The sequence below is a fragment of the Lontra canadensis genome, unplaced genomic scaffold, assembly GCF_010015895.1.
Source record: "Lontra canadensis isolate GAN:19392208 unplaced genomic scaffold, GSC_riverotter_1.0 scaffold137, whole genome shotgun sequence".
NCBI lineage: Eukaryota > Metazoa > Chordata > Mammalia > Carnivora > Mustelidae > Lontra > Lontra canadensis.
In genome coordinates, this window is record NW_022631131.1 from 3,224,764 (window position 1) to 3,252,460 (window position 27,697).

The 27,697-nt window shown below is 44.3% G+C and overlaps 2 protein-coding genes across 3 annotated transcripts; one reads left to right on the top strand and one right to left on the bottom strand.

Annotated features, from left to right (window-relative positions):
• DUSP14 (dual specificity phosphatase 14) lies at positions 1-27,546 on the bottom strand. 2 transcript variants are annotated; one of them, XM_032843331.1, is made up of 3 exons: positions 27,444-27,546; positions 3,442-3,530; positions 1-1,324 (listed from the first exon to the last, which is right to left on the bottom strand). In XM_032843331.1, the coding sequence occupies exon 3, from the start codon at positions 1,231-1,233 to the stop codon at positions 637-639; it is 597 nt and encodes a 198-aa protein (XP_032699222.1). In that variant the 5' UTR covers positions 1,234-1,324; positions 3,442-3,530; positions 27,444-27,546; the 3' UTR covers positions 1-636. The 2 variants fall into 2 exon arrangements, with proteins under 2 accessions (XP_032699222.1, XP_032699223.1); XM_032843332.1 differs by lacking the exon at positions 27,444-27,546 and adding an exon at positions 25,800-25,897.
• LOC116858510 (proteasome subunit alpha type-2-like) lies at positions 22,711-23,501 on the top strand. Its single transcript, XM_032843330.1, is given in 2 exon segments — positions 22,711-23,285; positions 23,287-23,501. Coding segments are annotated over 2 exon segments (702 nt in total). The 5' UTR covers positions 22,711-22,719; the 3' UTR covers positions 23,423-23,501.
• Positions 27,547-27,697: the final 151 nt, after the last annotated feature.

Consider the following 27,697-nt stretch of genomic DNA (forward strand, 5'->3'; position numbering starts at 1 on the left):
TGTTATGCAGATATATTTATTAAAAATAATGCTAATATAGTCCTGGGGCACAATGATTCCAAGAGGGTGTTTGCAGCAGATTTCATTATAATTACTTAACAACTAGATAATAAAGGCTTAGCTTTTTAACTTAACAGAGTCACTAAATAGGAAAGGAAAGAGTAGGGCTAATCCAGTAGAGACTGAAGCTGGTATCAATCCTCCCTAAGCATTTGTTTGGTCGGCAGCCTTGGGCAAAGCTGGTCTCTAGAGGGTTAATCAGGACCCAAAGTGATTTTTGCACTGAGCTCCTCCCGCACCTGCCATGATGCCTAAAGGCATGGGATTCTGAATACAGCAGAACCAAACAGTTTATACAACTGTTCAAATTGTTAAAAATGATTAAAAGCCAGTTAAAGATTTTCATAAACACTATTCCAAAATGTTGGTTTTAAAAATGTTACTAGCAATGTATGCATTCCCCTTATGTTCTTCCCCTCCCGCCCTATCTTTTAAAATAAACGAACACCCAGTGTAAAAAACACTTCAGGGAGAACCAAAAGTCAATCATTTGAAAAGAAGGTGAAAAGGGGAACAGATGGTGGGTAGCAGATGCTGGTACTGCTCAAGGGGCTGCTGATGCAGGGTTTGGTGGCATTATAGCCCCCAGTAAGGCATCAGGTGTCGGGACTCTTTCTCATAAACGTCTGGAACTATGCCATAAGGCGTCTGTACCATTTTAACTGTCGACTTCCCAAAGAGCTGGCGCTCGTAGTCTATCAGCTGCCTCCAGAAACCTACGTTGGGCCTGATGACAGGCCTGCGGGCCTTCACCCAGTTGTAGGCCTCCAGCAGGCACACACTGTGGCATTTCATCAGGTAAGCAATGCAGAGAGTGGCCGAGCGGCTCACCCCTGCAGCACAGTGCACCAGCGTGGCCCCGTGCTTCCTGCTCACGCTGTGGATCTTGTCGGCCACCGTGTCAAAGTACAGTCCAATGGGGGCATGAGGCATGTCAGCCAGAGGCACTTTAACATACTCAAACTGGGGCCAGTTGAAGTTGGGGATCTCGATGGTAGCATTAACGATGCAGGTGATGCCACGAGCCTGAAGGAGGTGCCGGTTGGAGGCCACACTGCCTCTGCCCAGGAAGAGAGAGGAGGTAATTTGAGCGATGCCTCCTACGTCGCCCTCAGAAATCATCCGAGGGGCCATGAGAGTCCGTGGAAGTGTGCTGTGACCTCTGGAGCTCATGAAGATGCCAGCGATCACACTTGCATCGTTGGAAGCAAGACCAAAGGGTTGAGTTTTCCTCCACCAAGGAATCCGAATCACCTTCTCCTTCCTGAAAAACACAGGGATCTGTCAGTACTTTTAATGCTCCTGATTCTGGACTCATCACGGGCCTCTCTAGTTTTGTGGAAGGGGAAAGTAAAGGGATTAGAAATGCTTCATTTCTATAATAGAGTTCTTTCAAGGATGTAAACGAAATCATTTTCTATTGATTAACAAGAAGAGTAACCTGAGACTTCAACATATAAAATCAATGTTAAAACTTAGTTCCCTATTAAAAAAAGCAGGGGTGTAAATGGAAATAGTCATCCTATTTTAGAGATAATTCTAAGCTCAGAAACATGCCCAGCTGGTTCCTGAACAACAATGTTGCAGGGCCTTGCTCTTATTGAAGGGGGAGTGGTGCTCCTTGGTAATTAGGAAGAAATCAGAAAAGCTGATCGCTTCTAGAGCCATGCATCTTCTTTCATATACCTGTTGGCTACTTCAATAGCTATGATCACTACGTTTTCCTAAACCTAATTCTAGACATAGAGGTCTTACAAAGGTATAAAAATGATACCAGATTAGGTAATATATTCAAAGAGATGCCTTTATAAACTGAAAAGATAATGAATTCAGAATGAGTTACAGAAAAGCCAAGAAATACAGTCACCTTAGCCCTTTATTTTTTTAAGATTTATTTGAGAGAGATCACAAGCAGGCAGAGAGAGAGGAGGAAGCAGACTCCCTCCTGAGCAGGGAGCCTGATGTGGGGCTTGATCCCAGGACCCTGAGATCATGTCCTGAGCCACCCAGGTGCCCAGCCCTTTATTATTTAAAAAAAAAAAAATTAGCTAAGGGGTGCCTACAGGGCTCAGTTGAGCATCTGACTCTTGGTTTTGGCTTAGATTGTCATCTCAGGATAAGACTGAGCTCTGCTTCAAGCTCTGTGCTTGGTGTGGAGCCTGCTTAAGATTCTACCTCTAGGGGCGCCTTGTGGCTCAGTGGGTTAAAGCCCCTGCCTTCGGCTCAGATCGTGGTCCCAGGATCCTGGGATCAAGCCCCACATTGGGCTCTCTGCTCAGCGGGGAGCCTGCTTCCTCCTCTCTCTCTCTCTGCCTGCCCCTCTGCCTACTTGTGATCTCTGTCAAATAAATAAAATCTTAAAAAGATTCTACCTCTACACACTGCCCCCTCCACTGGCCCCATACTCTCATGCTCTGCAATACATCATTCATAAACCGGTCAATTGATAAATAGTAATGTGCTGTGGCATTTCCATGGCAATAATCCCAGGTACTTTGAAGGTCATGATCTTACATTAGTCTACTGGGCACCTGGCTGGCTCAATCAGTAGAGCATGTGAGTCTTGATCTCAGGTTTGTGAATTTGAGCCCCACAATGGCTGCAGAGGTTAATTTTTTTTTAAAGATTTTATTTGTCAGAGAGAGGGAGGGAGAACACAAGCAGGCAGAGCGGCAGGCAGAGGCAGAGAGAGAAGCAGGCTCCCCACTGAGCAAGGAGCCTGATGCGGGACTCGATCCCAGGACCCTGGGATCATGACCTGAGCAGAAGGCAGAGGCTTAACCAACTGAGCCACCCAGGCATCCCCAGAGATTATTTTTTTAAAAAATATATTAGTGTAGGGGCACCTGGGTGGCGCAGTCAGTCAAGCATCTGCATTCAGCTCAAGTCATGATCCCAGGGTCTCCTGTTTAGCAAGAAGCCTACTTCTCCCTCTGCCCCTCCCTCCACTCATACACACATGCTCTCTCTAATAAAATCTAATAAATCTAATTAATAAATAATATCTTTGAAAATACATTAGTCTAAGTTCATGAGCATTTTAGTTAACCTGGGTGTGGTTAAACGAAACCATTACCTTCCTCATGCAATTCTCAGTTCAGGACAAATTCCATTAGCTTCAGATGCATGTTGGAATTAAAATTCAATTTAATATTTGAAGATCTATCTTCTCTAATAATGTCTATATAGGACACCAGTAACAGAAGATACTGGTTTCCTGAGATTTTAGACCAATCACTTCCTCACACTGTTGCACAGTCTGGGCCTGCTGGGCAATGTGGTCCTTCCCGCCCAGGGTGCCGTAGGGGCCCCCAAAATGACTGCAGTTGGACAAGAACACCCTCAGTGCCACAGACAAAGGTGGTGCTGGAGCCAACTCACTTGTGAGGAATCTGGTTACTCCGCAGTCCTGGGTCAGGATCTGGAAAGTCCTAATTGGGAGTGCTGATCACAGTGGCTACAAATCAGATCTGTAGAAAGACAAGGAGGCAACAATGTGGCCAATCAGGAAATTCTAAAGCATTCCTCCTGGGTTTTATTACTAAACTGCATTTGACTGGAATAAAACTAGCAAGTGGAAAGCAGGCTAACTGAAGAATGTGCCAGTAAGCAGTATCAACCTGAGTCTCATCTTTGTGTTAACTCATGGTGTAACAACTCTAAGTACAGTTCTGGCCGTAAGGGAAAGACACATTTTTCAAAGGAAATGCAGTAAGACACTGCTCACAGAGCCCGAGAAGGATGCAGAACAAGCTAGAGTGTCTTCCAGGTGCCCTCAGTTCACCCAGCAGGGTGGACGGCCGTGCGGCAGGACAGATGGCTCGGGAGGCGCTCAGCGGCCAGACGCAGGGGGAGCTCCACGGGCGCCAACTACCAGAGCGGCGGCCGCCGGCACTCAGGGAGTGCATCCTCCTTCCACACGGGATCTCTCAGCTTTTCGTTTATGTAAGCGTTCCGAAAATGTGTTCCTCCCCTACCCACCCCTCCGCTTCTCCCAGGTAACCATCACATTCAAACACGTAGATTTTTTACAGGCCTGGTGAGACGTGACTGACGTAGGAGCTCATACACCACCTGACCAAACGTCCGTCTTGATGAGTGTTGAATTCTGCGCATGCACCCGACACACAGTGACTCGACATGATAAATCTATCCCTCCCCACCTCCGGATTTCCTCATGCTCCTTTAATTCATCCCTCCCTCACCTTCTAGCCCCACTGCCAAGCAACCATTGATGTTCTGTCATATTTTTACATTTCCTAGACTTTCTACATCGGAATCCTCACATAGGAATTTGGTTTTGGCCCAGCTCTCACTCAGCATAATTATTCTGACACTGCCCTGTGCTGCTGCACACAGCCACCAGTCGGCTCCTTTTCGTTGCTGAGTACTACTCCCTGGCCCACATCCACCACGGGTTATTCACTTCCTGATGGAAATCGGGCTGCTTGTAGTTTGAGGCCATTACTGGGAAAGCTGATGCATAACATGACGGAAAGCATTCATGTATAGTATCTGTGTGGACACACACCTTCCTTTCTCTTGGTTAAATACCTAGGAGTGGAAGGGCTGGATCCTAGGACATGTTCCTATTTAACATTTATTAAAAGCTTTAAAAATAGTTCTAGTATGGGGCCTGAGGGGCAGGCTTCGAACTAAACACACAGGGATGCCAAGCATCCACTGCAGTCCTCTCCAGAAAGCCAGTATTTCCCAGAGTGGAGCTTCCCCATGTGTCTGTGCCCTGGTTTTGGTGGCTGCCACCCAGGGCCCACCCACTGACTGCCAGCCCTGGGGGTCAGCAAGGCTGGTGTCCCAGGGCACATGAGACTAACAAATGAAGAAACTGTTCTCACTGGCTACCTCCCCAAGGACACTGCGCGGCCAGCCAACTGAAACAGACCTTTTCTGTGAAAAAAGACTACTGCTTGTCCTGGAGCTTTAGCATCAGGGGCACGCTTCTGCCTTGGCACACGTCTGGGGGCCCACTTAGGTTCACTCCAGGGACCAAAGCCAGGGGATGCCATCTTTGTGCTTTCCCTCTGTCCCACTCCAAGTCTCCAGTATCTCCTGGAAAGGAAATTGTGCACCCATCTGGTATCCTGATTTTTACGACTGCTGCCCAGGAGACACCTCTAGATGACCAGGCTCTGCTGGCCAATGAGACTCACACTTGCAGCCCCACAGGACTGTTTACGTGCATATGTTAAAAGCTGCTAAGTGAGATCCTCACCGACAGGCCTTGTCACATGTGAAACAACTGGAAGCCATTAAAACTAGGCTGCTTGGACAGTCACAAAGTTTCTAGAGAAAACCAAAACAAAGGCAGTACTGAACAATAAGGTTCATCTTCTACCTGAGGCCACTCCTTCAAGACTGGGAGAGGTGGCTGTTCTGTCTAATGCACAGAAACCAACACCAAGTAGAGGAAGATGAAGAAACAGAAAAATGTGTTCCAAATGAAAGAGCAAGATAAAATCTCAGAAGTCCTTCAACGGAGATAAGTGATTTACCTGAGGAGTTCAAAATAATGGTCATAAAGATGCTCACTGAGCTTGGGAGAGGGTGAAGACAGTGAGAGCTTCAACAGATAGAAAATATAAGAAAGTCGCAAAGAGAAATCAGAGAGCTAAAGAACACACTAACTGAACTGAAAAATCAACTAGAGGGCTTCAACATAACTACCTGACACAATAAAAGAACAACAGAAGAATAAAGTGAAGACCGCTTAAGGTACTTAGGGGACATCAAAAGGACCAACATTCACATTAAAGAGGTCCCAGGAGGAGAAGATAAAGGAGCACAAAACTTATTTGGAGAAAGAATGGCTGAAAGCTTCCCTAACCTGGCTGGCAAAGGAAACAGACACCCAGGGAAGCTCAGAGAGTTCCAAATAAGAGGAACCTGAAGGGACCCACACTAAAACACATCATAATTAAACTGTTAAAATGTTAAAAGACAAAGAAAGACTCTTGAAAGCAGCAAGAGAAAAGTAACTTGTTACATACAAGGGAATCCTCTCCCCCCCCAATAAGACTATGGGATTTTTGAGGAGTGACTCTGCTGGCCCACAGGGAGTGGCACAACATATTCAAGGCAGTGAAAGAAAACACTTCGAAGAACACTCTACCCAGCAAAGCCATCATACAGGAGTGAAGGAGAAAGAGTTTTAAACTACAGGAGTTCATTAGCACTAAACTGGCCTTGCAAAAAATGTTAAAGGCATTTCTTGAAGCTGAAAAGAAAGGGTGCTAATTAGTAACAGGAAAACACACAAAAGGATAATCTCACTGGTGAAAGTAAATATAGTAAAATTTAGAATAATATAAAAAGGTGGTAGATTAATCACTTATAAAGCTACTATAGGGATGCCTGGTGGCTGAATTAAGGGGGTACCTTCAGCTCAGGTCAGGATCCCAGGGTCCTGGGATAGAGTCCTGCATTGGGCTCCTTGCTCAGCAGGGAGTCTGCTTCTCCCTCTCCCCCAGCCCTTACCCCTGCTCGTGCTCTGACAAATAAAATCTTTTTTTTTTTTTAAGATTTTATTTATTTGACAGAGAAAGACACAGCAAGAGAGGGAACACAAGTAGGGGGAATAGGAGAGGGAGAGGCAGGCTCCCTGCTGAGCCCGGTGCCTGATGTGGGGCTCAATCCCAGGATCGTGGGATCATGACCCAAGCAGAAGGCAGATGCTTAATGACTGAGCCACCCAGGTGCCCCTGACAACTAAAATCTTAAAAGGCAGAAGTAGTAAAAATAACTATAACTACAATAACTAGTCAAGGGATATACAAGACAAAAAGATGTAAAATAGGATATCAAAAGGGCGCCTGCGTGGCTTAATCCGTTAAGCACCTGACTCTTGGTCTCAGCTCAGGTCATGGTCTCAAGGTTTTGAGATCAAGCTCTGAGTTGGACTCCACACTCATTAGGGAGTATGCTTCTCCTCTCCCCCTCGCCACACTCACACATGCACTCTCTAAAAAGTAACTTAATAGGGCGCCCGGATGGCTCACTCAGTTAAGTGTCTGCTTTTGCTTCAGGTTACGATCCTGGGGTCCTGGGATCAAGCCCTGCATCTGGTTCCCTGCTCAGTGGGGAGCCTGATTCTCCCTCTCCTTCTGCCCTCCCTCCCCTGCCCCCACTCTACTTACTCCCTCTCAAATAAATAAAATCTTTAAAAAATGGGACATCAGAAACAAAATCAGGGATGTATGTAAAACTGTAGAGCTTTAGAATGTATTCAAACTTAGGTTATCAACTTAAAATAGATTCTTATAACTTGTTACATGTAAACCTCATGGTAACCACAAAGCAAAAGCCTACAGTAGGTACACAGAGGATAAAGGAATCTAAGCGTACCACAAAATCAAATCACAGAGCAAGAGAAGAAAGCAACAGAGGAATTACAAAACTGCCAGAAAACAATGAAAAAATGGCAATAAGTATGTACCTATCACTAATTACTTTAAATGTAAATGGACTAAATGCTTCAAACTAACAATAAAATGGCTGAATGAAAGAAGACCCATCTATATGTTGCCTACAAGAGACTTACTTCAGATGTAAGGACACACGCAGACCGAAAGTGATGGGACAGAGAAAGATATTACATGTAAATGGAAACCAGAAGAAAGCTGGAGTAACTATATTTACATCAGACAAAAAAGACTTTAAAATGAAGACTGTAATAAGAGACAAGGCAGGCATGACATAAGGATAAATGGCTCAATTTAACAAGAGGATATAACATTTGTAAATAATTATGAGCCAAACAGGTGCCTGGCTGGCTCAGTCAGCAGAGTGACTCTTGATCTCAGGGTAGTGAGTTCAAGCCCCACGCTGGTGTAGAGATTACTTAAAAATATTTTTACACGGCGCCTAGGTGGATCAGTATGTCAAGCTGCTGCCTTCGGCTCAGGTCATGATCCCAGGGTCTTGGGATGGAGCCCTGCATCGCGGGAGTGGGGCGGGGGGCGGGGGGCCTTACCCAGCAGGGAGCCTGCTTCTCCCTCTCCCTGATGCTCGTCCTGCTTGTGCTCTGTGTCAAATATGTAAATAAAATCTTTTAATAAACAAATAAAACTTTTTAAAAAAATTATGCACCCAGCATCAGGGCACCTAAATATATAAAGCAATATTAACAGACCTAAAGGAAGAAATAGACAGTGATACAGTAATAATAGGGGACTTTAACACCAGCAATGGATAGATCATCCAAATCAGAAAATCAATAAGGAAACATAGGTCTTAAACAACACCTTAGACCAGATGGACTTAACATATACAAAACATTCCATCTAGAAGCAAGAGAATACATATTCTCAAGGGTACATGGAACATTCTCCAGGGCAGATTATAAGGCCACAAAACCAGTCTTAATAAATTTAAGAAGACTGAGGTGATACCTGAAGTTAGATACCTAGCATCTTTTCCAACCATAGTGGTATGAAACCAGAAATCAATTACAGGAAGAAAACTGGAAAATTAACAAGTATGTGGAGGTTAAACAATATGCTACTGAACAACCAATGGCTCAGAGAAGAAATCAAAAACTACCTTGAGACAAAGGAAAATGGAAATAGAGTATACCAAAACTCACGGGATGCAGCAAGAGTGGTTCTGAGAAGGAAAGCTACAGTCATAAATGTCTACAACAAGAATCAAGAAAGCTCTCAAGGGGCGCCTGGGTGGCTGAGTCGTTAAGCATCTGCCTTTGGCTCAGGTCATAATTCCAGCATCCTGGGATCGAGCCCCACATCGGGCTCCCTGCTTGGAGGGAAGCCTGCTTCTCCCTCTCTTACTCCCCCTGCTTGTGTTCCCTCTCCCACTGTGTCTCTGTCAAATAAATAAATAAAATCTTACCAAAAAAAAAAAAAAAAAAAGCCTCTCAAAGGATTTAACTTTAAACCTTAAGGAACTAGAAAAAGACAAACAAATGAAGCAAAGTTAGAAGGAAGGAGATAACAAAGGTCAAAGTAAAAATAAATAAAATAGAGACTAAAAAGACACTAGGAAAGATCAATGAAACTAGGAGTTGGTTCTCTGAAAAGATAAAATTGACAACCTTTGGCTAGGCTTACCAAGGAAAAAAAAAGGACTCAAATTAGTAAAAGCAGAAATGCAAGAAGAGAAGTCATGACCAATACCACAAAGAAATACCAAGGATAAGAGACTACTATAAACAATTATATACCAACAAATGTGACAAAAGAAATAGACAAATTCCTAGAAACCTACAATCTGCCAAGAATGAATCATGAAGAAATAGAATAGACCAACAACTAGTAAGAACACTGCATCAGAAATCAAAAACCTTCCAACAAACAAAAATCCAGGACCACTCAGCTTCACTGGTGAATTCTACCAGACATTTAAAGAAGAATTAATACTACCTTTCTAAAGTCTTCAAGAACATAAAAAAAGAGGGAGCACTTCCAAACTCATTTCACAAGGTCAGGATTCTGTTGATACTAAAACCAGACAAGGACACGAGAAAATTACAGGTCAGTATCCCCGATGAACATTACGCAAAAATCCTCAACAAAACATTAGCAAATTCGACAATACATCAAAAGATTCATACATTACAATCAAGTGGGATTTGTTCCAGGGATGCAAGAATGGTTCAACATCTTTAAAGAATTTTTTTTTTAAGATTTTTTTTTTATTTATTTGACAGATCACAAGTAGGCAGAGAGTCAGGCAGAGAGAGAGGAGGAGGAGGCAGGCTCCCCACTGAGCAGACAGCCGGATGCGGGACTCCATCCCAGGACCCCGAGATCACGACCCAAGCGGAAGGCAGAGGTTTTAACCACTGAGCCACCCAAGCGCCCCAGTTCAACATCTTTAAATCAGTGCATTACACCACAGTGAGATATCACTGTATACCTGTTACAACAACTGTTACAAAAAGACAAGAAATAACAACAACTGTTGGCAAGACTGTGGAGAAAAAGAAACCCCCCTGCACTACTGGCAGCAATGGAAACTGGTGCAGCCGCTGCTGAAAAGAATATGGAGGCTGCTCAAGAAATTAAAAATAGAACTACCAGGGGTGCCTGGCTGGCTCAGTTGTAGTACATGTAACTTTTGATCTTGGAGTCATGAGTTCAAGCCCCACACTGAGGGTGGAGATTACTGAAAACAAAACAAAACCCTACCACCATATGATCCAGCAATCCACGGCCCTGTACTTATCTGAAGAAAACAAAAACACTAACTTGAAAAAAAAAAATGCACCCCCATGTTCACTGCCAAAACATGGAAACACCTAAGGGCCACTGATAGATGGAACAGATAAGAAAATGTGCATATAAACAGAATGGAATGTTATTCAGTCATAAAGAAAATCTTACATTGAGATAACATGAACAGATCTTGAGGGCATTTTTCTAAGTGAAATAAGTCAGAGAGAAAAAGACAAAAATATTCTATCAGTTATGTGTGGAATCTAAAAAGAAAATGAAAATGAGCTCACCGATACAGAGAACAAACTGGCAGTTGCCGGAGGTGGTGGAGCGGGCACTAAAAGGGCGAAGGAGGTTAAAAGACACAAACTTACAGTCGTAAAATAAATCACAGGGATATAATGTACAAGTTAATATTACTGTATTGCATATCTGAAAGCTGCTAAGAAAATATATTAGAAGTTCTCATTACAAAAAACATTGGTAATTATATAGTGATGCATATTACTGGACTTATTGTGATGATCATTTCGTGTTAATGTAAGTATCAGATCGTTATGTTGTATACCTGAAACATGCTATACATCAACTACACCTCAATAAAAAAATAAATGAAACAGTAATAGCTTCATAATGCAGTGGTTCTCAAACTTTAGCATGCATCATCATCTTGTTAAAACAAATTTCTGAACCACACCCTAAGAGTTTCAGAGTGGGGCTCAAGAACTGGCATTTCTGAGGTGATGCTGCCAGAGGACACACTTTGAGAACCACTGTAGAGGTTGACGCTAGGGTGAGCCACCAGTTCCCTGCTTCAAGACTGAGGCACTCAGAGTGCTGGCCCTGATAAGTCACGAGTCCTCCCCAGAGTCGGCCCTTGTCTGAGGGGTGCTGCCTCACCCAAGGCTAGAGCCTTCTCTGGGGACCTGCATCGGACAGCTGCACACCGCAGTATCTAGGTGAAATCGCACCAGGAAGAGGAAGAGGAAGCGGTCACCTAAGGAGATGTGTGCAGATGTGTGTGTTAGATGGAAGTGGAAATGGGCAGAACTTATAGAGGAGAACATCCCGTCCTGCTGCAGAGCAGTCTCATGCCGCTTCCAAGTCTTTCCCTGGCACAATCCTAGTGATTTTAAAAGCAAAGTCACTGATAGGGGTGCCTGGGTGGCTCAGTGGGTTAAAGCCTCTGCCTTTAGCTCAGGTCATGATCTCAGGGTCCTGGGATCGAGCCCCGCATCGGGCTCTCTGCTCAGCAGGGAGCCTGCTTCCCTCCCTCTCTCTGCCTGCCTCTCCGCCTACTTGTGATCTCTGTCAAATAAATAAATAAAGTCTTAAAAAAAAAAAAAAAAGGCAAAGTCACTGATAAACACAAAATTGGGCTCTCAAACTGCTGGTGAGAACTCCCTCCTTACTGGAAAATCTGGTAGATGCTGACACCTGGGTAGCTCAGTTGGTTAAGCAGCTGCCTTCGGCTCGGGCCATGATCCCGGTATCCTGGGATCGAGTCCCACATCGGGCTCCTTGCTTGGCGGGGAGCCTGCTTCTCCCTCTGCCTCTGCCTGCCACTCTGTCTGCCTGTGCTCACTCTTGCTCCTCTCTCTCTGACAAATAAATAAATAAAATCTTAAAAAAAAAAAAAATTTCCAACCAGGTTATTGAGTCACTGTCTAACTAATAGTAACTCAGCGTTGTGGTCTCCCAAATTATCGTTCTGTTTGGGAGGCCACTTGCCCTCCTGAGGTGAAGGTCCCAGACTCACTGGTCTTTGAAGCCGAAGTGTCTTCATCAGGGGTGACTAATGGATGGCCCGGAAGCCTAACTTACTCCGCTAACTCTCCTCTGTTGGGCAGTGATAAGGTACTTGGTACTGCAGAGAAAACAGACTGTGAGTCCTCAGGGCAGAATCCAAGTGAGACAGACATGATGCTCCCTCCCTGCTGCTGCTAGTCAGTCTCGTGCCAACAAACCTGCTGCAAATTGTCGGAGCTGGCTCCGCGGCTTCAAACTACAGTGTCTGCCAGAGAGCACACAGAGGGCACAGATATTAGCAATGCTCCTCTGACAAACACTCCTGACCCCTTTTACAGATCAGAAACTATAAGGTTCAGAAAGAGTGAGATGATTTCCACTCAGAGAAGATCTGCGACAGAACCAGAAAAAGGCCCAAGGTGTCTGGGCTCCTAGCTCAGGCCCACACGCTGCCTTTCAGCATGACTGTGGGGACTGGCTGTGTCCTCACTGCCTGCCTTGCGGCCCTGTGACACCAGCAGCCAGCACCTTCAGTGCGGGAAAGGGGTCTTCAATCTGCCAAGAAACACGGGGCTGAATGCTGCTTAAAGTAAAGCCCAAATGGGCTCAGCTACTCAGTTTCTCCTGTCGCCCAGAATAGGGAAATATTGCCACAGACCTGTATACCATCCAGGACACAGGCCCCCCTAAGAGCAGAGGGACCTCAGCAAGGGGTGGTTCCACGGTAGGCACAAGAAGCCCTAGTGTGCTCCAGTGCCAGGACCAGGAGATTCTGATCATAAAGAAGGAAAGAATACATGTGTATGACATCCCAGGTGCATCAAAGTCGTCTTAGTCAATGTGTACTAGAGGACAGAAGAGGGGACTGTATTAGCGGAGTAAAAGACTGAGGCATGTTTGAGGGCTCCAAGACAGCAAAGTACTCTCTGAGTGAACTCGCCACTCCCAGGGCAGCACACGCGTCTCTGAGATGACCAGAGGCAGCGCCAAGTAAAGTTCATGTCGCTGTCCATGGTGGTCAACTCAGTCCTTCCAAGTTGCTCTGGCAGCTGCATTTACTACTTGGAGGGAAAACACTTTCCTGGCCAGGAGAATGGAGACGGGATGGGGTGGGCTGCAAGACAAAAAGGAGGAGCTGGCCTAAACCAACCCCAGAGAGGTACTTTTTTCCCACAAGTTCTAAGAAACATCTTGCAGATGATGAAAATGCTAAGGAAAAATGCAGGATTAGTGTCTGTCTAGGTGGCCCGTAATCTCGATGCAGAAGCTGTTAACACATGACTGCTTCCTGCACTGCAGAAGCCCTGGGATGTGGACACCGGCTTTGAGTTAGCACTGGCATCCGTACGAGAGCAGCCTTGGAACTGCTTCTATATATTTATTTATATAACTATAAAACTCATAGCTGGTGTCATGATGCACTCAGAGCATCCATCCCAGTGCCATGGAGGCTAGTTTTCTTTCTCTTTTTTTTTTTAATCATGGCAAATAACCACTAGAATAGACAAAAACTGAAATTCTACCTACTGCTTTCTCTCTTCTCACACTGAATATGCAGAAAATGGCCATAACGATGCTAGACATTACCGTGTAAAATGACCTAAATTATTTTTAGCTGTAGCAATTTCAGAAGGACACAGTATATACTTGTGGCCTACACTGTTATTTTTTTAATACCTGAAAAGCTTATATTATCACATTTTCTCTTCCCATTAAATAAGGTTTTTTTTAAGAACTAGATAAAGTCACCCTTTTATTTAAAACAGAAGCATATTAGCCTACATTGCCATAAATAAATGATACTTTTCTCATTAATTTTCATTATTAAATCAGAAATATGTTCCATTGGGGAAAAAAATAAAACACTCTTAAAAATAAAACTCATAGGGGCGCCTAGGTGGCTCAGTGGATTAAAGCCTCTGCCTTCGGCTCAGGTCATGATCCCAAGGTCCTGGGATCGAGCCCCGCATCGGGCTCTCTGCTTGGCGGGAAGCCTGCTTCCTCCTCTCTCTCTGCCTGCCTCTCTGCCTACTTGTGATCTCTGTGTCAAATAAATAAATAAAATCTTTTAAAAAAAATAAAAAAATAAAAAATAAAACTTATAGGGACACCTGGGTGGCTCAGTCAGTTGGGCATCTGCCTTCAGCTCGGGTTGGGATCCCAGGGTCCTGGGATCGAGTCCCATATAGGGCTCCTTGCTCAGCAGGGAGTCTGCTTCACCTTCTACCTCTACCTGCAGCTCCCCCTGCTTATGCCCTCTCTCTGAACAAATAAAATCTTAAAAAAAAAAAATTTTCAAACAAATGTTGAGTTATATTTTTATTAAAATGAAAAGATGCAAATTGTTCTTGCTTTTCTGGAAAGCTTTAAAATTTGGCTAAAACACCTCAACATCTTACTTCTGTAGGAGGGGTTGTTGTTGCTTTTCCCATCACATAAGTGAACTGATATGAAGAGGTCCTGGGATGAGGATAAACACACATAATACAAATAAAGCTAAGGACAGAGTCACCATTCTGGTTTGGCCACAGATATTCCACATGGTGACACACAACATGCTGTACAGCAACTGCCTGTGTAGTTGTGACCGGCCTGGTCCTCAGTGTCCTCATGTGCACCACCATGGCATGAGCTGAGCCTAACAAAGTACAGTCATTTTAAGACTAACGAGCTGTGGGATGAAGAACACATCACAGTCCAAAGAATGACACGGGCAGTCCACCTGATGAGAGCAAGGAACAAAGTATGGCCCTATGGTGACATATATAGAAGCACAGACTTCAACAAGTTTACTTCCATATAATAAGTTCAGAGATTCCCATGTTGGAAATAGAATGAGTAGAATACTGAGAAGAGACTGTTAATAACTATAAAAGGTGAAAGCACATATTTATTTGGGTATCGGGGGGTAATCTGTTCATATCTGGAACTGTATTTTTGAATTTGGTCCTCACCCACCTAGGTACTAAAACTACTGGCCACTCATTCACACAACAGTCTTCACTGAGTTCATGCCACGTGTTCAACACTACTCTAAGTGATATGGGGATTGTGGGAAAAGATTGTGGGAAAAGGTCTTCGCCACAAATGACCACAGTATCTCCCATCCCACTTGACCTTACAATGTGACCAACTCCACCAAAGAGTACAGCAGAACTAATGCTTCTGAGGCTAGATTATAAACATGTCACACACTTCTACCTTGCTGTCTTGGGACTTGCTCTTAGAGCCCGGCTGCTATGCTGTGAGGAAGTTCAACAGAGTTACCACGGGGTGAGGTCAGATGCAGGTGCTCCAGACAGCAGCCCAGCTGAGGTCCCAGTGGGTAGCCAGGATCAACTACAAAATATGTGAGTAAAGACAAATAGATGATTCTAGCTCCCAGCCATCAAGTCACCTACAGTCTTTGACTGTCCCACCACTAGCCCCAGAGATTGTGGAGCAAAGACAAGTTGTCCCCACTACATTAGGTCCAAATTCCTGACCTCTACAGGAATCTGTAAGCAAAATAAAAATGGTTATTTTTACACCACTGAGTTTGGAATGGTGTGCTATGCAGTAATAGCTAGAACAGGGCTCTAAAGGTAGAGCATAAACCATCACCCTGTGCTAGCATTTTATCACCCTAAATTGATAACAAGATACATTATACAACAGCTGAATAACAAATAACAATGGGAGATCGACTAACATTAAGTGACTCAAATGAGTGGTGCAAACAGTGGGTACCTTAGCAATTCAGAGAAAGCACAGGCTAGAAGCAAAGTAAAACAGCCAATGGGGCTGAAAAACAGAGCTGTCTGTTTCTCAGGGAGGAGTCTCATAGATGATACTATCATGCTTTTTCTCCAGTCCATTTAAAACATACTGCCATTTATGGGCGCCATTTATGGCAGGCTCAGTCAATTAACTGTCTGTCTTCAGCTCAGGTCATGATCTCAGGGTCCTGGGATTGAGCCCCTTGTCGGGCTCCCTGCGGGGAGTCTATTTCTCTCTCTTCCTCTGCCATGCCCCCCTCTCTGCAAATAAATAAATAAATAAATAAATAAAATCTTTATTTAAAAAATTTTAAATAATAAATGTCTCAAATAAATAAAATCTTTATTAAAAAATTTTAAGGGCACCTGGGTGGCTCGGTGGGTTAAGCCTCTGTCTTTGGCTCAGGTCATGATCTCAGGGTCCTGGGATCGAGTCCCACACTGGGCTCTCTGCTCGGCAGGGAGCCTGCTCTCTCCTCTCTCTCTCTCTCTGCCTGACTCTCTGCCTCCTTGTGATCTCTATTAAATAAATATAAATAAATACATAAAATCTTTTTTAAAATAAATAAATAAATTTTTTTAAAAAATGGGCCACCTGGGTGGCTCAGTGAGTTAGGCCTCTCCCTTCAGCTCAAGTCATAATCTCAGCATCCGGGGATCGAGCCCTGCATCAGGCTCTCAGCTCAGTGGGGAGCCTGCTTTCCCCTCTCTCTCTGCCTGCCTCTTTGCCTACTTGTGATCTCTCTCTCTGTGTCAAATAAATAAAATCTTAAAAAAAAGTGTTTTTTTTAATTTTTTTTTCAAATATTTTATTTATTTATTTGACAGAGATCACAAGCAGGCAGAGAGGCAGGCAGAGAGAGAGAGGATGGGAAGCAGGCTCCCTGCTGGGGAGAGAGCCCGGTGCGGGGCTCGATCCCAGGACCCTGGGATCATGACCCAAGCCGAAGGCAGAGGCTTTAACCTGCTGAGCCACCCAGGCGCCCCCACAAAAAAATTTTTTTTTTAAAGTCATACTGTCGGGGCACCTGGGTGGCTCAGCAGGTTAAAGCCTCTGCCTTCGGCTTGGGTCATGATCCCAGGGTCCTGGGATCGAGCCCCGCACCGGGCTCTCTCCCCAGCAGGGAGCCTGCTTCCCATCCTCTCTCTCTCTGCCTGCCTCTCTGCCTGCTTGTGATCTCTGTCAAATAAATAAATAAAATCTTTAAAAAAAAAAAAAAAAAAAGACATACTGTCATTCTTGACATTCAAGAGCTTTCTGACTTTCAGATTCCAAATAGAGAACACAAACCGTTTTCTATAACCCCTCACTACTCCCAGTGTGATCCAAGACGCAGCAGCATCAACCCGGAGCTTGAAAGAAATGCATCATCTCGGGCCCCATCCCAGACCTATGGAATGGGATTCCACAGTGAACAACATCGCAGGTGATCTTTATACACAGGAAAATGGAGAAGCATCGCTATCAATTAGCCTTGTTCTGTCCCACTGGACTTGCTGGAAAAAACAAAAAAAAAAACAAAAACTCGAGTGCCTATTTTGCTGAAGCTCCACGTGCACGCTCAGCCTCACGTGGATCAGTACTGCTCTGCTGTCATGGTCCCAGGATGAGCAATCAGAGGTAACAGAGGTGAAGAGGCCTTCCCAGTCTCTACATAGAAAAAAAGTAGGAACCCCACTGGGACCAGAACCCCTTTTCCATGAGTTGTGCATTTGTTGATTAGTCATACAATCTGACCACGACAGGTCAACTGATCGAAAAACTACCAAAATGTCCCCATTTCATTGAGGAAGAAAATAAAAACTGCAAAGAAAAGAAAGTAAGGCACACAAGGTCAATCTCATTGTGCTTTATCTATAATGGGAATATGAATCTAAAAACTCCTAAACTGCTATGTGGTATGAGATGGTCTTAGGGAATAAAAAATCTAAGTCTAAACCAAGAAAATGCTGGCAAAATCCCACAATCACATTTGAATTTGTTTGGTGACAACTAAAAACCAATTTGTGCCAGAGCCTATAAATACTTCAAAATCTTCAAGGAGTGGTAAAAATTAAAAATGAATCATAGATTCTTGGTTAAGCAGTGAACTTTGATTTATATAGGTCAGAACATCAAGAGGCGGAGTACTTTAAAAACCACACACAACAATTGAACCCAAAATAGATAAAAAATGTGCCTCAAAACTGCCAAAGTCACTACCACCCTCTGAGAGGCAAGACTATGAAATCTCAGAAAATGCAGATTTTTAAAATAAATGAGATCTCTTAAAAGTTCATTATGACTTTAAGGAAGACAAAAAGGAATTTATAAAGTTCAGAGGACTAAGAGCTCAACAGTGATTAATTAGCTGACAACCTTCAATCGCTTACTCTACTGTCTGACTGTGTGCGTCCACACCCATAAACCCCAAGCAGTGAGCCTCAGCCTTCTCCCTACAAGGATTTCTGTATCATACCCATGACCCAATTCCACATTTTTGGTGATTTCATAGCAAAGTAACTTCATTTATAAAGTATTGATAAATTAATTTCCCATTTGTCTTTATAAATCAAAAACATCTAATAACCCATGAAAGTTTCTGAGCAGAGTAAGATAACCAGGTGAGTCTCCTGAATTAACTAGAAAGAGGGACCCTGACGAACCTCCGTGCCCTTTCCCTGCTGGGACAGCAGCCCTACCTCGCTCTGAGGCCAACTGGGTGCCTGGGCCCCCCAAAGCAAAGGGAGGATTCAAGTTTTTAACTAAATGGCAGTGCAAAGGCAGAGATTCCTGAAGTTATTCCCTTGTCATTCATTGTCTCCTGAAAAAATAGTCTAATACAATAAGACAATACACATAATTCTATATGACAATTCTTTATGTTACTATATTAGCATAATTTATACAGATTGTATCACTGTTACTCACATGCTGTGAGAAAATGTGGTCGTGGCCAGCAAACCTCACTCTACTCTGGTACACATCAGGGGCTGGCAAACCACGGCAGGCACACATGTCTAGCCCGCCACGTGTTTTCATACAGCCCATGAGCTTGGAATGGCTAAAAATTAAATCACAAGAACAGTACACTTCATGGCATATAAAAACTGTATGGAATTAAAATGACAGTGTTCCTGAAGGAAGCTCTATTGTAACACACAGCTGCATTCACTGGTTACACATTAACGATGGCTGCTTTCTTGCTGTGAAGGTGAGTTAAGTAGTAGCGGCAGAAACTGTTTGGCCCCAGAGCCTAAAATATTTACTACCTGGCCCTTTACAGAAAACATATGGTTGAAATTATGTTCCAAAGCCATCATCCTATGGCAAAGGAATATTTTCAAAGTGTGGACCTAATAACCGCTGTGTGAGAATTACACGAGCTGCTGGTTAAGATGTACATTCCTAGGCCCCACCTCAGACCTAATAATCAGGATTTCCGGGGATAAAGGCCCAAGAATTTATATTTCTAGCAAGCATCTCTGCAAAAGGAATTTAAAATAATATTAAGGGGCACCTAGACAGCTAAGATAGTTAAGTGTCCGACTCCTGATTTCAGCTCAGGTCTTGATCTCAGGGTCCTGAGTTCAAGTCCCATGCTGGGCATGGGGCCTACTTTAAAAAATAAGATTAAGCTACTGTGGAAAAGATAAATATTATTTACTGTAATTTGTAGGAGAATAAGTGAAATAAGAAAGTCCACAAATGTACATTTTTAAAAATTATTTTTAAACAAAATAATACAGTAGTTTCTTACACTTAAGACATAATCCAGTACTGGGGCACCTGCATGGCTCAGTCAGTTAGGCATCCGACTCTTGATCTCAGCTTAGGTCTTGATCTCAGGATTGTGAGTTCAAGCCCCATACTGGGCCCCATTTAAAAAAAAAAAAAAAAAAAAAGCAAACAAACAAACAAAAAGACATAATCCAGGAATGCCTGGGTGGCTCAGTGAGTTAAGCCTCTGCCTTTGGGTCAGGTCATGGTCTCAGGGTCCTGGGATTGAGCCCCGCATCGGGCTCTCTGCTTGGCGAGGAGCCTGCTTCCCCCTCTCTGCCTGCCCCTTTGCCTACTTGTGATCTCTCTCTCTGTCAAATAAATAAAATCTTAAAAAAAAAAAAAAAAGACATAATCCAATATGAAACCAAGTTTCACTTAATTTACATTTTGGATCATCTTTATCTGAAAGTTTAAACCATGTAGTTGAAACTCTGTAAAACATTAAATACTTCTGTTTTTAACAAGAATCATGTGAAATGATGTACGACCTCTAACCCTGGAAGAGTTCCGTCCCCTAAATACAACATATTTATAGGACAGTGCAAATTAAAGGCTATTGAAGATTTGTGTCCTTCTGACATTCATCAAAAATGCACAATAAACAGATATTTAAATAAATCAAGTGGGCTGGAGAGAAACCTATCAAATTCATGGGGCATGGTTGTCTCCGTAGGGAAGGAAGGGGAGGGGCCCAAGGAAGATTCAACTTTATAATCCTCACCCTGCTTTTTTTAAATAAAAGAGAGAAAGTATGACCAGTTTGGGGTGGTAATGATAAAAATTTGTTCTTTGTAATTTTCTTTTTTTTAAAGATTTTATTTATTTATTTGACAGAGAGATAGAGCACAGGCAGAGGGAGAGGGAGAAGCAGGCTCTCTATCAAGCAGAGAGCCCGATGCAGGGCTCGACCCCAGGACCCTGGGATCATGACCCGAGCTGAAGACAGAGGCTTAACCCACTGAGCCACCCAGGCGCCCCTGTTCTTTATAATTTCCTATATGACTGCAATTTATTTATTTATTCATTTATTATTATTTTTGAGAGAGAGAAAGAGAGAGGGAGGGAGAAAGAGCACAAGCAGGGGAAGAGGGGGAGGGAGAGAGAATCTCAAGCAGGCTCCATGCCTAGCATGGAGCTCAGCATGGGGCTCAATATCACAACCCTGTGATCATGACCTGAGCCGAAATCAAGAGTTGGACACTTAACCGACTAAATCACCCAGGCAGCGCCCCAGTATATGATTGAAATTTCTAAAAATAAAAATTATTTGGAATAGAAGAAAATTAACTACAACAAATGGCTGTCAACACAAACGCCCCCTCCAGGCTCTGGCCTGCACCTGCTCCTCACATGGGAGCCAGACTCACAGCTGATTTGGTAAGAGAATTTGGCAAGGACACCAGAGCAGCACAAGAGCTAAATGAGTGAAATTCTTAATTATAAATTTTGATTTCAAATTTGTGTGTAACTTGCAATGCTGACAGTCCTCTCCTGGATTTTATTTTTACCAGTAGTACTTCCTCAAAACTTCAAGCAAGCTCACCTCATGGGTGTCTCTCTTCAGTGGAGGAAGGCTGGTGCTTCACGTGCTCTTATCTGCCACAGAAATGTTTACTAGTTCAACAGAAGCACCATGCTCAGTCTGGAGTGTCCTCTGTGTTACCCACACACTCAAAGAACTAAAGAGTCAAGAAGACCCGCTGCCCTAGGCTTTTGATACTGAAACTATTCTGGGACAAAGACAGAAGTTAAGACCAGCAGTTGCATGTGAATTTCAAAAGGGCCCCTTTGTCCACAGAGACTTCGAGAAGACAGGTGGAAAAGCTGGCCAAACTGTCAGTGCCATAGTAGAGGTGGCTAAAACTGTGTCAGTGCTAAGAGCGAGGATGGCAAGTGGCAAGGTGGGAGGGCCGTGGGCGTATGTGACATTGTGTGGCCGGTATGGCCACGACCTCAGCACCCACACTTTGCCGCCTTCCTGGTAGCAGGTGGAATACGGAGCTCTTCCACCAACTACTACTGCCCACCACAAGGGATACCAGAGAACGCAAATATGACTTCTCCCTGCAATCACTCAGACTAAGAGGCTCTGATGCTCCTTTTGATCCTTTCTTTAAACTTTTAATTTATATATAAGGTTTTAAAGTTATGACTATTTTAGAGAATCTGAAGAAAACTTTAATATATAAGTGAGAAAGTACTCATGATTTATAGAAAGCCGGAAAACAGAGCATATAACCATATTCTAGGATGCCTTACAGAAAAAATTAAAAAAGAACTACAAATCTCACATTCTTTGGATTATTCTTCCTTTACCCCTCCAACTAAGAAAAGGGATAGCCCTGAGGGTATTTTCTAAACCTACAGAACTGCAGAACATTCTACCACAAGGACAGAAGTAAACTGTTAGCAAATAATACCAGGCACTGTAGGTACTCAGCCAATACCTGTCCTGACATAGCTTCGCCACCTCTGCCTCTCCTATCTCCCTTCCCTCTCTCCCCTCCTCCCACCTGTCTCTCCCTGCACACACTCCATACACACCTAGCTTTAAATCCAGCTACAACACCACACACATGCAATTAAAGTTAACCTGGCAACTGCCTCCTCAAAAGCAGAAATTCTATTTCAAACCCAGTTTTAACTCCCTCTACTACGGTACACTAAGGAAAATTGGCGGAAAAGTATGTTTTAAAGATTGTAAAAGAGTACTTTATTCCCATAGCGAAGAAGCTGTGGTTCCTTTGGAAAAGCCAGGGAAAGAGGAGCCTTCTTGGTCTGTGCTCAGCGCCTCAAGGACCCGCACATGCACACAGGTGTTCTCGGAGAATCCTCCAAGGGTCCTCTAACAAGGACTGGCCTGGGTTCCTGCACACACCACACACTCAAACTTGCACTGCCAGCCTACACATTCAGGGCTGGGCACACGGCAGGCATTCACCAGCACAACACAAATCACCACATCAAGGCATCGAGCGGCCCCAGAAGTAGGATTCACCCAAAACCTTTAAGAGGCTTTAGGTAGGGGCGTCTGGCTGGAAGACTGTACAGCTCTTGATGCTGGCGTGAGTTCACGCCTGACGCTGGCGGTAAAGATTACTAAAAAAGAAAAAAAAAAAATCTTTAAAAAAAAAAAATCCTCTCCCCCCACAAAAAAAATCCTTTAAAAAAAATAAGACTTCGGGCACTCCAGGTAAAGATGGCAGAGCGCAGTTACAGCTTTTCGCTGACTACATTCAGCCCATCTGGTAAACTTGTCCAGATTGAATATGCCTTGGCTGCTGTAGCTGGAGGAGCCCCTTCAGTAGGAATTAAAGCTGCAAATGGTGTGGTGTTAGCAACCGAGAAGAAACAGAAATCCATTCTGTATGATGAGCAAAGTGTACACAAAGTGGAACCAATTACCAAGCATATAGGCCTGGTGTATAGCGGCATGGGCCCAGATTACAGAGTACTGGTGCACCGAGCCCGGAAACTAGCTCAGCAATACTATCTCGTTTACCAAGAACCCATCCCCACAGCTCAGCTGGTGCAGAGAGTCGCTTCAGTGATGCAAGAATACACTCAGTCAGGTGGCGTTCGTCCATTTGGAGTGTCCCTACTAATATGTGGTTGGAATGAGGGGCGACCATATTTATTTCAGTCAGATCCGTCTGGAGCGTACTTTGCCTGGAAAGCCACAGCAATGGGAAAGAACTATGTGAACGGGAAGACTTTCCTCGAGAAAAGATACAATGAAGACCTGGAACTTGAAGATGCCATTCATAGCCATATTAACCCTAAAGGAAAGCTTTGAAGGACAGATGACAGAAGACAACATAGAGGTTGGAATCTGCAATGAAGCCGGATTCAGGAGGCTCACTCCAACTGAAGTTAAGGATTACTTGGCAGCCATAGCATAATAACTGAGTGACTGAAAAATCTGGAATCTCAGATAATCCCTCTACTCAAACATGTTTAAAGTATGTTTTGTTTTGCAGACTTTTTGCATATTTATTTCTACATGGTTTAATGGACTGATGTTTTTAAAATGACACTTATAAATCATAATAAACTGTTAAATCCAAAAAAAAAAAAAATAAGACTTCTAGGTAACTAGACACTTTTATTCTTCACTTTGCATATTTAAATTTTCCTATAACTACACATCTGTTTGAAAAAAAAAAAAAGGGAAGAATTTTTCTTGGGTATTTGTCAGCCCAATAGAGTGGAAAACCATCTCTGCCCTTTGGGTAGTATGTTGGTCCAACCCATACAATTAAACCTGTAAGTATATATAAATACACTGGTACACAAAGGCCCAGGGATCAGACCACTTCATTCATTCACACTGTGGTTATCCAAACATACTGTGATATCCAAACATACTGTGGTTCAACAACAAATACAGTGGATTATAAATTCAAGGCTGACACCACGGGAGGAATGTAAATTGGTACCAACCACTCTGGAAATGAGGCATCAGCTAGTAAAGCTGTAGATAAACATACCTGTAAGACCCTGTTCTTAACTGCCCCAGACCAGAAACGACCCAGCTATCCATCAGCAGATGATGGGTAATTTGTGCTACGTTCATACAAGAATGAACTAATTACAGTCACAGATAACAACATGAATGAATCTTTAAAAAATACCGTGCTGCAAGAATTTTAAAAAACTGTGTGTATGTGTATACATTCCTATATACACACATGTATACACACACACTTATACGTTGTTGACCCCCCCAAAAAAAGTATTTAAAAGGATACCTACTTTGATTCCATGTGCATAAAGGTGAAAACAGACAAAATGAAACTTGTTTAGATATTAATATTTAGGGGGAAAAACCAGGGACAAGAAAAGAAGCTACTTCCACAAAAATGAAGCTAGGTTACTTCTGGGGTGAGAGGAGAGGCTGTCCTTGGGAAAGTATGGAAGGAAGGTGCTTCTTGACCTTCTAGATGATTACAGCTGTGCATTCTTAAATCATTAATTTATCCATTTGTTTTATACGCTTTCCTGTGTGTTACAATTCACAATAAAGAAGTTAAGTAAGTAAAATGTTGACATCCAGGAATTCAGAACCATTACAGTTCTGGCCAATGTGGGGAAAGAACACTTCCTCTCTAAATGTCACTATTAGCTTATCAGTTTCTTCAGTTTTCAGGGACCTTATCTGCCTTCCCCCCCAATATTCAACACTGGGCCTTCAGCATGGCAAAAGTCCTCTAATACATAAACTCCTGATGTGAATTCTGTTTGAACTCACGTGTCTCCTAAAAGTACTGATTTGAACTGCGCCCACATTAACACTTCCCTGTTTCTCAGAGCAGCTTTCATAAATAAAGCTACTACCTTAAATGCTCACCCTGTAAGTTTATACCCAGGTGCTGTTGCTTTAGCAACTCTCCCTGCCTTCTGCTCCCACTTATGCTTCCTTATAAGATGAAGATACTAGTAGTCCTAGATATTTTTTTTAATGGAAAAGTTTTCTATTTTAACCGAGAGTAACGCCTAGGATCTTAATGATTGAAGTGCTCAGAGGCTGTTTAAGAAGGGGTCATTTGCCCATCATCTTGAGAAATACTACTATGCGACAAAGGTAATGAACCTTTACAATCAGCTGTACTTAAAACGCATGCTACCTGTTCTAGACAGAAGCCAAATCTCTACGAACAGGACTGGTTAATTTTATAATTCATTTCAATTAAAAAATCACTTTGTGCAGACATTACAAAAATGCTTAGAAAATGGGGCGCCTGGGTGGCTCAGTGGGTTGGGGCCTCTGCCTTCGGCTCGGGTCATGATCCCAGTGTCCTGGGATCGGGGCCCCGCATCGGGCTCTCTGCTCCGTGGGGAGCCTGCTTCCTCCTCTCTCTCTCTGCCTGCCTCTCTCTGCCTACTTGTGATCTCTGTCAAATGAATAAATAAAAAAATCTTAAAAAAAAAATGCTTAGAAAAGTCTAAGAGGATACACACGAATAGATAAAGATACACACAGCAGTTACTTTTGGAAAAGTAAAAAGAAGGCTTTAACATTATCTGTAAAGTTCTAAGTTTTACAGAGAATTATTGAGCATTTTCAATCCACCCAAATCCCAAATACAAAGGAATTCCCCAAACACACATTCCTCTCTAAAGACCATCATTTTAAAACGTTAAGGTTTAAAAAAAAAAAAAGTTAAGGTTTTCATGCCAAAGTTTTAAGGGACTTCCTGGATTTATACACCTGACCAGTATATTTTATATGAATACACATTTATGCTGTTCTATTAGGGAATATTACAGAAATCATACCTGCATTCAACCAATATGAAAGATTTCAGATGAGAACTCAGCATAGACACATTTGACACTGACGTTAAAACGACTTGGAATGAAGGAAACCGTCTCCTGTTTTATGGGGGAAAGCCAAAAATATCAAGCAACTACCTTCTCCTCCCCCAAGCGTCAGAAGATGAGTCAGAGCTGGAGGCAGGGATAGGGCCCATGTGTCAAGCCGCCTGTGCAGGGCGCCTTCCTACCTCCACCCAACAACCCTCTTCCCCCACCCAGGGTCAGGGTTCCTGCCTCAGCCTGTCCCTGACGTGAATTCTCAGGTGTCCCTAGGAAAGAAGAACAGTTATTCATTCCGGGGGCACCTCATTCTCTGCATTTCTAAAGGGAGCCCAAGAATGGGTGCCTTTATGGGTCCACAACAACTAACAATCACCAAATGCAGCTCAAGGGAGTGGAGCTTCCAGACACACACAACTTTGCAAAGAAGACAGCACCTTTGTTCCCCTCATTTTAAACAACAGGAAACATGGAGGGAGCAGCTGTGACTTGTCCAGAATCACTTAACTTTGTGACAGAGCTGACAGTCTCAAGCACAGGGCTGCTGACACCTGGCCCCAGCCTCTTTGACTTTTAACTGATCTGTACCACCTCAGGGAAGATGTTCCAACAATCCATTTTACTTCTGTAAATGTAAGGAATCAGGACCTGGTTCTTTGCCTCTGTTTTTACATCTGTAAAACGGGACGGCAATGCTCTCTGCCTACCCCTCCTATAAAACTACAAAGAACAGCTAGTTAACACTTGCCAAATGCCTTGAGGTCCTGCTGGATGAAAAGTACAAGGTAGTTTGTTTGTTTCTTTTTTAATCCCTAGACAGTAAAACTGCAAATGTAAGTCACTCCTCCTTCCTTTGCCTCTGGGACGCCCAGTTACCATAACACTGGCTGGTACCAATGGCAACATCCACCTAAATAAAATATAGTTATACAATCCACTAAGGCAGCTCCAGCAGGCGACTGCTCTCACACACAAACAACTCAACTTGCTTTGAAGCGAGGGTACTTAGGAGAAATAGACACGTTAGCACTGTGCACCCCAATCTACCACCGCAGAGAAACACTCAAGTTGAATACTTGGCATTGCTGAAAGTCAAGTTGCTTCTATCAATGCACCAGAAATCTATGAAAGATGTAAAGGGCCGCCGACAGCTCGAGAGGCTCGGAGAGAGTGGATGAGGACCGCCGGCGAGGAGGTGGAGAGACCGTGGCGCGGCCGGAGTGCAGAGGGTCAGGAAGAAGGAGGAGGGGAGGGGAGCCCACAGGACGCCGGCCAAGGAGCCCGAGGGCCGGTACGCGGGGCCGAGACGTCGGTTGCATCAGGGCGCAGTCGGGGGGCGCGCACCCACAGCCGGCGAGGCGGGGGGTCGGGCGGCGAGGAGGGGCGCTGCGGAGTGCCCCGGGCCTCACCCCTCCCGGCCGCCCAGAGGATACGAGAACCTCCCGAGAGCAGGTGTGGGGGCCGGAATAAAGTTTCCAGAGACGAGGGTCGCGCGAGGCCCCGGCCACCTGGTCCCGCCAGTGTCCCCCCCAGAGTCGCGTCAGAGCCAAGTCCCGCCCGCTCCGCCCCCCGCCCAGGTCCTCGCCGCGGCCCGCGGCTCCCTACCGGCTCGGCCCCGCGGCGGCTGGCACTCCGTCCTCCTGCGCGGCTCCCGACTTCTGCGGGCTGCCCGCCGCGCGTGCCCCTCCTTCTCCCCCCGCCCGCGCCCGGGGCGGGCCGCGCGCACGCTCCCTGCGCCCCACCGCCCTCTCCCGAGCGGGGGGCGGGCCGCTCGGGGCGGGGGAGGGGCTTCCGCGCAAGAGGAGCTCTGCGCGGGGGGGGGGAGCCGGCGGGGGACGCGCGGAGCGGCGGGCGTAGCG